A 12838-nucleotide genomic window follows, 5' to 3' on the forward strand; every position below is an offset into this window, starting at 1 on the left:
CTTTATTTCTTTAACCATTTACTTTGAAATACCTGGGCCTGTTTTAAATATGTTCTAGTTCCAACTTTCCTGGGTTCCAGGGACCTCCTTCTGTCTATGGTGCCTTTCACAGCCAAGGTGGTAATCAGATTGCCCAGGTGTTAACTCAAATATTAGCTCCTACTCTTTTCTCTTTAACTCTTTTGGGGAACATGTGTTTAAATTTTCTAGTTTTTCCTCTATCATCTTTTTATTTATTTATTTTCACTTAGCCTTGGGTTCACCCTTTCCTTATCACTGCTTCCTTCTCTTTCTCTTTACCTTTTTATTCTTGTTCCTTCACTTCATTGCCAGTATCCTAACCTTGAAAATTACCCACCGTCTTTGCCTAGCCTGCCTTGCTATCCTAGTTTAGACTCATCATCTGGAAATTAGTGCTTTCTGTTTTAGGGTTTTCCTTCCCTTACTCGAAGTCCTATCTTACCTTTTTCTTCTCTAATAATGTTTTAAAGTGTTAAATTAGTAAAATAAGACCTAAACACCCCTTTGAGAAGGATGCCTTTCTTTCTGTCCTGCCCAGCATGTCCAAGTATCACATGAGGCCACTTCATCTGGGCAGTTTCTCCTGCAAACCTCTGTGGGCTGGTATACTTCTTTCTGTTCCTTCATTTACTGCCAGAGGCCCTTGGTTACTCGTCAGTGGGTATACACTAATGAAGTTTGGTCAGGTATTTAATATTGTACTATTGCCATAATAAAAATCCTAAACTTGGGATTTTTTTGAAACAAAAATATTAAGAGGAATATGGGAGGCTTTGAGGGAGAAATATTCTTGTAGTGGGTAACTTTCTGCTTCATAGATTTAAAGAAATATGTCAGGGCTTAGATCTGATACACAGTTCTGTGTTAATTTACACAGCACTGTTTTCGGAAGGGTGAAGATAGGTATAATCTAAATGTGAAGAGAAGAGATTTTAGAAAGAGTCATAGATCCTAAAGAAAATAAAGCCTCACAAATGTTTAAAATGAGGCTAAAGCTAACCTCTACAGTGGGTGACAGGAACACCGTAGTTGGGAAGTGGATGATTGGTAGACTTCCCCCATTTTAACCTCTCTGACTAGATAATGTTCGTGAATGTTGTTCATTCTCCCAAATTGGTGCATTTCTCTTCCATTATTTTTTGTGGGAGCAAAAGGTAACTAATATATTATTTAATCCTTATAAAAATTGAATCTTTGAAATCAGAGTTTTAGTAATCTCATGTCTGTGATTTGGTGAAAAGTTAAAAAAATAAGCACTTTGGAAAAATGTCTGTCTTCATATCCTCATTAGGAAACTTCTCTTTAATTTTGTAGTCAAATCAGAAAATTAATGCCCGTTGGACCACAGAGGAGCAGCTTCTAGCAGTGCAAGGTATATTAAAGATAAGCAGTTCTTGTTGTTAATGATTATTTAACTTGTCATGAAAGGTGACTACCATAGTTCTTCCCTGCCTTTAGAAATGGATCGAGAAAGGGCTCTTGTGTTCACCACAAAGTCCTCGTGACTAGGAATTCTGTTTTGCACTTGTGAATTTGAGATACCGAGCCTATGTGCATTTTGAGTCCCGACTAGCACATTAAGTCCTTCTCAGAACTAAATTAAGTGATGGTGATGACAAGCTTGCACAAGTCACATGGTCTCTCTGCCTGTGCTTTGGTATTCCTGCAGTGGGGTTCATGCTTGCCTTCTCAGTCATTGATAGCTCGTGGTAAAAGCTTGAATAAACTAGTATGTGTTCCTCGTTTCTCTGTATAATAGTGTTTCTCTTATTTGAGAAATGTCAGGTATTGAAAATATGAATGGTGTACTTAACTTTCAGTGTATTATAACTTAAGGTATTTGCCACTGAATACTTAGAAACCTCACTTTAAAATATGTAGATACTACAAAAGAGAGACTTAAGAGAGATATCCAAAAATATACATACAGTATTTTAAATGCACCATTTATGAGAATGCTTTGTTGAATTACATGGCAGAACATACTTTGAGAAATACTTTTAGGCAAATTGGAAGCATTATAAACTTGGATTTTCCATTCATGCTTGAATTAGTTAAAGAAGAGCAAAATGTGTATTTTCATTCAATGTTGTAGTTATTTTTCTCCCTTCAAGATGACCTGTGTGCAGGACTGATTGTGTAATGTTAAATTTGGTCTATGATTTGCACTTTCCTGGCTGAGCCCTCTTCCGTTGAGCACTGGTAGCTCTTTTGTCTGGGTTAACTGCTGTAAGAGAATTGGGCCCCAGTGAGACATATAAGTATGTCTTCAAGAATATTTCCAAGTATTCAAACAGAACATACTTAACTCAAAAATGCTATGCAAGTACCTCTCGGATGTGAGAATAATGTAATTAAAGATTGATTAATAGATGGCTCTGCAATTTGGATCTGAGTGAATAAGAATTGCCCAGCCAGGGTGATGTGAAAATGTCACAGGATAGTGCCCACAGGATGACGCCAGCCTCCTCTTCGGCCTCTAACGCACAACATAGTCATTTCATAAATACTAATATTTTATCCTGTGGGCACAGGGTCCTGGATGTGCATCAGGCACATACATAACTGTAGAGCTAAGTTTCTGAATGGGTTGAAACAAAGTTTAATTAGTAATAGCTGTTTTAAAATTACAAACTGGTGATTTAAATTTTTGATAAGAAAATTAGTATTTTTAATGGCTTCAGATTCTCTTAGAACTATGACTTATAGCTGTAACAGTTTTCTGAGTAGGCATTGCTTTTATTGACATAAAGCCTGTGTTTCCCTCCATCGCAGTCTGTAGCCTATAGAATTTAACCCTGGTTTCCAGTATTCAGTTGCTTAAAGGTTAGTATATTAATTCTATACTCTAGTGTAAGAAGTATCCCAGTGAAAGGATTTTCTGAAGAGAATCACCTAGGAAATTCTGAACTAGTATTTTTCTATGCAGCACTCAGGATTTGCTGCTGTTCTTAACAGCACTGCCCTAAGTGATAGGGTCCATTGAATCTCACGGCTGGGTTGTGTATCAGGTGAAGCTGCATTCCAGGGAAGGAACAAGCTCAAGATTTACATGTATACTGTGAGCTACATATGTGGACATTGTCTGAGCTTATAAATATTAAGAGTGGAGCACTTATAGATATACATTTCCTCTCTACTGAGATATATTCAGTGTTCTTATTCATGTCTTAAAAATAACGTTAAATAAATTACACTAATGCAGCCATTTATACAGAAACATGCTTGTTTTGGGGATTTAAAAAGTACTTAATGTGTTCATGTCTTTGTTTTTATTTATTTTACTTTTTAGTGGAATTTTTGTTTTTACTTTTGTTGGGTTTTTTATTGTTATGTTGAGTAAAACAATGTAAAGCTATTTGTGTTCAAAAGAGTTATTTGAAGGAGAATTACAAAGTGCCATTTTTGCTCATGTGCACACACGTTTATGTAATGCTCAGAAGTGTGTCTTATAAATAATATTATTATATAGTAATGTCATCTGTACCTGAGTCTCAGTGTGGTTAAGGTACATAATTGCAGTTTTTATTTTAACATGTATGGTTGGCTATCAAGAAATATATATCTTAGCAGGCAATTGTTTTTTGTCTTATTTTTCTTTTTAATCTTTATTTATAACAAACCTTTATATGATGTTATTCTTATGGCCATTTTAGTTTTGCAAAGCAATAAATCACTTATGTTTTGGTAGTAACATGTTTTAACTTATATAGCACTTTATTTTTAAGACATTTTACATATATATTCTGATTGGCCACTCATTTGTTAAATACTTAATTTTATCTTGCTCATAGTTGACTGTTACAGTGACCTGAAGAGAGAAATATTAACTCTAGTGTCACTAGTGAGATTTGTAACTCTACTACTAAATAAACTTTTGTTATAACTCTTTTAAAGCCAAATCAATATATTAAGATAATATCCTAGAGACTAAATATATATTTCCCACTTGACTTGCCATTATATTGTTAACTAAATACTAATGATTTAATTAATGAATTTTTAAGTGAGTATTACTATAATAATATTTAAATTAATAAATCATTCTCCCCTTTTTCTCCCTTATTTAGGAGGGGGGAAAGTCATCTTCAGACCAGATAGGAATGTCTTTATTTTTGTGTAATCTTTCACTTTATTATGTCAGTTTTAGTTCTAGCTATGTTATAACTTCAATAACTTTCTTCAGGAGTCCCCCAGGTGGAATTTTGTAGATGCTGATAATTTAACCCTTTTAAAATACTTGCCAAGAATGCTTTTCCAGCCCTGGTCAGAATGGCTCAGTTAGTTGGGTGTTGTCCTGCAAACCAAAAGGTCATAGGTTCTATTCCTAGTCAGGGCATGTGCCTACGTTGTAGGTTCGGTTCTTGTTTGGGGTGCCTATGAAAAGCAACCAATCAATGCTTCTTTCCCTCTCTTTCTCCTCCTCTTCCTCACTCACTTAAAAAAAAAACAAACATGCTATTTCTACAACTTCTATAATCTGTTCCAGCCTTAAGTATCTAAAGTTTCTATTCTTAACAAATTAGTTAACAGTGAAACCAATAAGAGTCTTCACATATTTGTGTTAATGGTGAAATATCCCCATTTGTAGTTTATGTCATATAAATATTTTTTCTAATCTATAGTGCTTTTAGAAATTATTCTAAAATCAATCCTGATATTCATATGAGAAACATTTCTTATTTAGCAAGAGTTGGGAAAGGGATTAGATTCTAGGTGGGTTTTTTTCATGTAAAATAACACAATTGTTAGCTGTGTTTAAAAACATTTAAATGATAGTATAAAACATTTACTCTTTAACATCATTTAGGCAGAAGCATGGTAGCATACAGTATTTGCCATTTTTATTTTAGATCTCTTATAAGTGCACATTTATTTTGTAGTCATTAATGCTAAAAAAAAAAAAATTGCTCCCCAGCTAAAATACTTCTGCTATTTTAGAATAAACAACAAAGACATTTTCATTTTTATTAAGATGTCCATTTTAATTTTCAGTTAATTTTTTTTGTATTGTCAGCCTTCCCATATAAAACAAGAAGTGGCAGAACTGTGTTTAAAGGACTTATACTGATAGTTAAACGTTACCTTCTCTTCCTGTAGTTCATTCATTTTGTTTCAGGAGAAATGAAGTTGCAAAGCTAAAACTAGTCTTCTTTCCCTTTCAGTCTTATACTTAAAAACAGTAAGAACGGTTCCTAAAGGAGGGGAAAAGAGATTTGGCAGTTGGTTAAGACATAAGGCTTGTAACCCAGTACATGAGTGATCAACAGGAAGTAGAGACAGGAGATTCGTATCTTCCCATCTGAAAGGCAACCATGTGCTTTACAGCTTCTTCTGTTATAACAGATACCATAAGAACGGGGGCCCAAACGTACAGTTGTCAGCCCTCTGATGCATTTGCTTCAGATAATTAATGATTCAAAATTCTGAGCACTTTTATGATGGACTTGAACTTACAGCTAAGGAAGATGGGAACATAAGACTCAGAGGAGAAAGGCTAGACATTGGAAAGAGAATATATGATTTGGACTTTCAGCACTGGCCTAAATGGACCAATCACTGCCCCATTGCTATTGATACCTTCTTTACCTTCTTTAATACAAATTGTTGAAGAGATTTATAGGACATAGAAAATAATGTTTTCATTAGTTTGCGTTTAAAAATTAATCTCTTATTGATAGGAAAGAACCACACCCTTGGAGTTTCTAGATGTTACTGTGTTTTTGTTTCAAAATAATATTTTTTAAAAATTAATATTTCCTAATTATACTAAGTACTTACTCAATTTAAGAAATTTTGCTACAAAAAGCAGGAAAAAAAATATCTTCCAAAATTTCACTACCATGAAAGCAGCTTACACTGTAACGTTTTAGCTCTTTTTTCTTTGTAGTCCAAAATCAGGTTTAAAAATAACTTTTTAAATACACCGAAAACAGGTTCATGTCATCCTTTCTATATAAGAAAAAAAGAGTCTATAATTCCTTGCCCAGAGGTGGGCAACACCATATTACACGAGCTCCTGAAGTTGCTATCTTACTAGCCAAAGCTCAAAAAATATCAATGTATGTTGTATTGTTGGATAGTATAGAATACTGATTGGAACGTGTGGGCTTTCATAAAGTGCAGTGATAACAGTAATCTAATGAGTTTTATTTTTATGTTAATTCCCAGAACGAACTTTAAAAGTATATATTAAGGATTGTAAGGTATCATCTGCCAGATAGGAGACCAAGTTGTTTCATTTTAACTTTCAAATGAAATTTAGAAATTTAACCGAAAACAATATTTTTAATCTTCCTGTGGAATTTATAATTTACCTCTTCCAGGATTCTTTGAAGTTTTATTCCACTAACCTTTGAAAACTGACCTCTGGCCCTAAAAGTGAGAAGTTTAATTTAAATCATGGTTCAGATGGACCTAAACCTTTTACTTACATCTTCAGAGAGGGAGGAAGACTTAATCATTGTGTTTCATTTCCTTGCTGATAAAGCAGTCAGGTGGCCTTCTTTATTATAAACTGAAAAAAGAGTGGACCATCCTTCCTCTAGGTACAAATTAGAATTAAAGGAGCTCTGATGCCATATGTTGCTACTAAAGTAAGTTGCTCAGTGTTGGTAACCCTGCTAGATTGTCCCCCAGAAGCCTAACTGGGGATTTTTCAAAAGGAGCAGTCTTTAATTGGTGTTTTCCTAGAGTGTGCCTAGTTATCAGCCATTGTGTAGACTATAGAGCTTAAGAATTCCACCTTATAACCAAAACATGCTGTTGAGCAATGCTATTGGGAATGTGAAGGTGATAAAGAAGCCAGCTATATGTGACTCTCATGGTTTGGGGAAGAAAGTAAAATGAAGCCTTACAGGAAGAAAAGTCCATCGTAGTTCCTGAGCACTTCCTGTATACTCAGCATTGTACCAGTGCTGGTGCTGCTGTGTATTCCATAGGACCGTACCTCCCAACCTTTCACATTGTGGCAAACAGAAAATTATGAAATTCGCTGCAACACACTAGGACAAACAGATGAGGCTGCTGCTGTTCAGGGAAGACTGCCAAGGAACTCAGGCTCATGTCCAGATCCTGCCCAAGTGTCCTGCAGACTGAGCAACATTAATATCCGGGCCTGTTTGTTCTCAGGACATGATTAGGGTCCTTAGCTAGATTGCAGAAGTCTGCAGTGTGGTCTGAGTCTTAATTTTTGCAAAGTAGTTAATGTAAGACCATCATTCATGAGTTAATAATAAACATACCTAGGTGACTTGGAAAAAGTTCTTGACATCCAAAGTGTCTAGGAAAACTAAAGCTCCTATACAAAATAACTTTGGTTTGGTGATCCGTATTCTGGAAATGCAGCGATATTGTGAGAAGGTAAAGTCCACTGAGCAAGGGAAAGTAGAGTGGAAGATGAAAAAGAATAGAGTCAGAAGAAGCGAGGACAGTTATATAAAGGAACCTATGTGGACACAACTTATTGGTAGGTTTTGGAATATATTTTGCTAAGCAAATAGGTGTTCTTAGGGCTATAATATCTTCAGACTGGAGTTAGTCTTAATGAAGATTTCTTGCTAGGAATACAGAAGATCTAATCCCAGATTTATTTAAGGTTTTCATTTCTAAACTCATGTATTCAGTAAGTTTGGTCACTTCTAGAATGTAAATTAAATATCTTTTATGAAAATTAGGGTACTGATGGAACACTGCATTTGATTTCTAATCCATAGTTATTTTTCTGTGCAGTGATCTCAAATAAGTTGCTATTTTCCAAAGTATGTGTAGTAGAGAAGTACTTAAATATATAGCAGTAATTCCTAATACTAAATAACCTTGGATTTTTATTGCCAAATAAACCCTCAGTGGAACCTAGTCACCATTAGAATTTATACTCAGTATGAAGTTAAAACTGGAAATTAGCTCATGGATTTTAATATAAATTAATTTACATTGCTAAAATATTCTAAAGAATGTTTACATATTATTAATATGTTGTCATGCATATGTCTGTCCTGTTCCTTCGAGAATGAAGTAGAGGAGCATAGTTTACATACCCGTATGCAAACTCTGTATTCAAAATGGGATGTGGTTATAGCTCAGTAATGTCAGACCACCCCCACTTCCCCTGCCAAATGCTCTAAGTCAAGCCTAGCTAGTTGAATGTAGCAAGAGATACTTATTCCCAAGTTCTGTTCGATAATCAAATAAGGGCAGAGTTTAAAAACAAAAATTATGTTATATCATGATGGTGCTTTAAGATAATTGGGTAATACCAAATCTAGCATTTCTCCTGGGGTCTTAAAGTATTCTTGTATTATTCTCTCATCTGTGATTGTATACGTCAACTTCTTTTTGAATTCCCTTAAGAGTAAATGATTAGCCATCTGATTATATAAAGTCATTTTTAAATTCTGTAGCATAATTGACTGTCTCAAGTTCATAAATCAAATATTCATTGTCATAAAATTTGCATAATTAAAAGGTAGGTTCTCAAATAACTGAATGTACCATTCTTAAATTTAAGGTAGTGATGAGAAGCACAAGCACTCTATAAGTAGTCACTACTGTAACTTCATTCTTCATCTACAAAGCATAGCTAGGCCTCCTTCATATGCAGTCTTTAGATGAGTTAAAATTTAACTGAAAAATTCCCTCTTTTTTGTTCATCAGATTGTGATAATTCTCTTTAATTCTTATCTGATTTCTACTTTTTGGTACCCTGGTGAGATAGCAAGTAATCATGCTGAAGTTGGTATTAAGACCAAAATTATGCTTTTTTTTTTAAAATGGGGGAACCCTAAGACTACTCACTCAGTCCATTGAGGGGATAAAAGAGATGGCTCTTCCCATCCTGTTTTGTTTACAAACGGTGTTGCTCAAATTTAGGTGACTGGCTACTAGGGAAATAAATGAATGTGGAATTGAGGATGGAACAAAGAATTCAATGCTTTACAATAAATGGACTGTATTTGAGAGTTCAAGAGAGGATTGGAGAAAATAACTGAGTATGTAAAAAATGGTAAGTTTCTGATTGTTCAGTTGAAGGCAAGTAGCTGGCTCGATGAAATAACATAATTGAGTGTTTTCATCTGGGACCCTGATATCTTAGCCTCTATCTCAGAATTGAGAAATGAGCAGAGTTTATCAGAAAGGATTTTCATTGCTGGTATCTTTTGTGTGTGCATGATGTATAGTACACACAGCAATCCTTATTGATCCTTCACCAGGTGTATTATTTACTTTGCCTTCCAGGTGTCCGCAAATATGGTAAAGATTTTCAAGCTATTGCAGATGTAATTGGCAACAAGACTGTTGGCCAAGTGAAGAACTTCTTTGTAAACTACAGGCGTCGGTTTAACTTAGAGGAGGTATTGCAGGAGTGGGAAGCAGAACAAGGAACCCAGGCTTCTAATGGTGATGCTTCTACTTTAGGGGAGGAGACAAAAAGTGCTTCTAATGTGCCATCAGGGAAGAGCACTGATGAAGAAGAGGAGGTGTGTTTGTGTATGGAATTTGAGCTAATATGAGTTGAGGAATCACCATTTTGTGTGGTGTTCTGTAAGGTTAATTTGTCAGAGGACTAGCTAAATGAGCATGAAAGGTTGACAATACACTTACTCAGTGGTGCATCTCTCGTGACTCTTAAGTCATAATGACATGCTAAGTTCTGATCCTGGAAGAATGGAGAGTGTATTGTTCTTTCATAGTCTTATTTTTATTTCCAGTGTAAAGCTGTTTACTAATAAAGATGCCTGTTTGGTAGCTTCGTTGCTTTTTTGGTTTTTTGTTTTGTTTTGTTTAAAATAAAAGAAGCTTGTGCTTCCAAAAATACCGGTGTTTTGTTTTTGTTTTGTTTTGATTTGTTTTGTTTTTCCTGTGACAGCCCAAACTATATTGTATAAAGTTCATTAAGAACTATCGATCTCATACATGTATTTTTGTTTCCTCACCTCTAGGCACAGACCCCACAGGCTCCTCGGACTCTGGGTCCATCACCTCCTGCCCCATCATCCACTCCAACACCAACAGCCCCCATTGCCACTCTGAACCAGCCTCCACCACTTCTTCGTCCAACACTGCCTGCTGCCCCTGCTCTTCACCGGCAGCCTCCTCCACTCCAGCAGCAGGCTCGGTTCATCCAGCCCCGGCCAACTTTAAATCAGCCTCCACCACCTCTCATTCGCCCTGCTAATTCTATGCCACCCCGTCTAAACCCAAGACCTGTGTTGTCCACGGTTGGTGGTCAGCAGCCTCCATCACTTATCGGAATTCAGACAGATTCACAGTCCTCACTACACTAAAATTAAATTGGACAGAGCTGCAGTAACTTTCCACCCCCACCATTATACCAGTGCTCATCTGACCAATGCGAAAGAGGAAAGACTAATCCTTCCTAGATACCGAGGCTGCGAACTAGTTCTGTGGCAGTGGGCTAGCATAGTGGATGGAGTCTAAGAATTTTTAGTTCACGCAACTGAGGTGTTACATAAGAAAGAGCCTACAGTTAGCCTCCTTCCTAGAATGTATGTTCAGCAACATGATCTCATAAAAGGAAGCAAAAAAGATAAAATGTTCTATATACCAAGGGTTCTTTTGTTTTTACTGTATTTATTGAGATTTCTTTATATTCTTGCCTCTTCATAGTCAAGGCTCTTAGTAGAGGAATATTGACTTAGGAATTGTGGAAACTCCTTAAGTTTCTTAAGTTAAGGATGTTTGACATTTTTTCTTTTTTCTTTAATTTAATTTTAACATTTTCCTATGTTAGGAGTGCAAGAATAAATAGCCTGCATTTTAGATTTTGGCATATGTTCATTTAATGCATATTTAAGAAATTATAGCTGCATATCCCTTTTTTCAAAAAGAAATCTTGCTTTTTTTTCTAAAGGAATGTTAATATATTCCTTTCAAAGAAAGCAATTTAATCAATTGCAAAGCAATTATATGATACCACAAAGAATGTACTGAACCTACTAACCATTGAAAATAGAGCTTAGGGTCCTAGTGCAAAGTCCTTGCTTAAAGGTCATTGACCCATCATCTGTCAGTAGTAAGAGGATCAGAGTAATAATTTTCCATATGAATGAGGACTTAATTTGTTAAAGTACAGTACAGTGTCTTTAAGTTCCTTGAAAATGAAGTTAATTTTGATTTTTTTTAATGTTTTCTAAATGCTGTCTGCTTTTAACTAGTAGTTACCTACATCTGGGGACTTTAGAAAAGAATTATATTTCATCAGTTATGTGGAGATAGTGGTAATGGAAGCATTTATTACAATACCCTTTTTATGTTTAGACTCTGAACTTAAAATTGCCCTTATTATGGTCTGCATTAAATATAAATGATGATTTCTTGAATCTATTGTACTATTTGGGTACATTTGTGTATTTCTTGCAGCCAACCTATATGGCTGAGTTTGGTTTAAGGTAAAATCATCAACATTATTTTATAAAATAAATTTAAGAATTTGTTCTGTGTTATCGAAAGATGTATCAGTATATTGTCACAACTGTGCTGTTAACTTCAAATGCTGAGATCCCTTTTTATAAAGAAACAAAAAAAATTTCAAGTCTTAATTCAACACATAATCATTAAGCACCTACAAAGAATATTTTACAAGTGATTGTATTTCAGCCACTTGTGTGTTAACTAATATTTTTGATACAATGGTTTCATAGTGGAATCATGACTTGTGCAAAGGGACAGATGGCTCAGATTGCTATGCTAGTGGAACCTAAGGCTAAATGTTTGCACATTCACGTTCTTATCACACGTAGCACCACTTCACAAAACATCTAATGGCCTAATTTATATTTTCAGAGGTCATATATTCCCAAATTATTGGGAAAATAGTCCCTACCATTAGCTCTAAAGCCTTAAAGAGCTATAAACTTAAATCCATTGATTAGTTTTAATTTTGACACTTCTTTCCATGAAGAACATTAAATTCTGGCACAATCTAAAATCTTTTCCTGGATGTGTCTCTCATTCTCATAGCATCATCTTAAATAGTTCCTGCCCCTGTATTATAAACAGATAAAATCTAACTTAAAATACTTAATATTCAAGAATTTATACTTATTTTTACTTTTGAGAGTCATGGGGGACAAAATATCTAAAGAAAATATCTAAAGCCTTTTTTTTTAAGTGCTTCGGTTGTCTCGCATATGTGCACACTATACAGCTTTTATCGTCTTGTCTCTTGTCGGTAGGCCTTCAGTATACGGTGTGTGGCATATGTCAGTCCAGTTGGTCAGCACCGGCGTCTGTCCAGCTGTTACGTATATTGTGATTCATTTCAAACCTGTTCTATGCCAGCCGCGGGACGAGGTGCTGTATCTGAGGGATGTGCTGTAATTTGATTTACGTGCACTAGAGCACACAGTAGGAAAATCCTAGCTTCAGTAGTAATATGACACATGTATATAGTGAGATGTCTTTATTGTGTGCTTTGCATATTTTGTAAATATTTTGCACGTCATTAATTTTCTTTTTTCTTTAAGCAGTGTTTGGCCTGGAAGAGTGATATGCTTGCTGCTTAATCAAAGGATTAAAGAGTTAAAGATGTCTATGTCTTCTATTTTTATATAATTTCATGTTGTATGCGGAATTTAGGACCTCTTCACTGTGAAATACTAAATATTGAATTTTTTATAAAAAAGCAAAACCTAGAAATCTTTTAATGACCACTTTATTAATTCAAGGTTAATTTTTGTTTCTGAAAAATCTACACCCAAGTATTTTTTTCATTACATAACTAAAAATAAATCACACTGTTGATACATCTGGTAATATTAATGAAAAAATATTTTTCTCTAATCCCAGTGTATTA

The 12838-nt window shown here is 35.0% G+C and overlaps 1 protein-coding gene across 8 annotated transcripts in view; it reads left to right on the forward strand.

The window, feature by feature from the left end:
- Positions 1-12573, forward strand: part of RCOR3 (REST corepressor 3) — a 52551-nt gene extending 39978 nt beyond the window's left edge. For 5 of the 8 annotated variants that reach the window (XM_028530553.2, XM_028530552.2, XM_036015370.1 and 2 more), the window contains 3 exons: positions 1336-1393; positions 9259-9500; positions 9963-12573. In XM_028530553.2, the coding sequence (XP_028386354.1) occupies positions 1336-1393; positions 9259-9500; positions 9963-10307 (645 nt within the window). In that variant the 3' untranslated portion in view covers positions 10308-12573. Of the gene's footprint in view, positions 1-1335; positions 1394-9258; positions 9774-9962 lie in introns of those variants that run through there. The other 3 variants (XM_028530554.2, XM_036015372.1, XM_036015371.1) reach the window with 3 other exon arrangements.
- Positions 12574-12838: the final 265 nt, after the last annotated feature.

Source organism: Phyllostomus discolor, chromosome 14, assembly GCF_004126475.2.
Source record: "Phyllostomus discolor isolate MPI-MPIP mPhyDis1 chromosome 14, mPhyDis1.pri.v3, whole genome shotgun sequence".
Classification (NCBI taxonomy): domain Eukaryota; kingdom Metazoa; phylum Chordata; class Mammalia; order Chiroptera; family Phyllostomidae; genus Phyllostomus; species Phyllostomus discolor.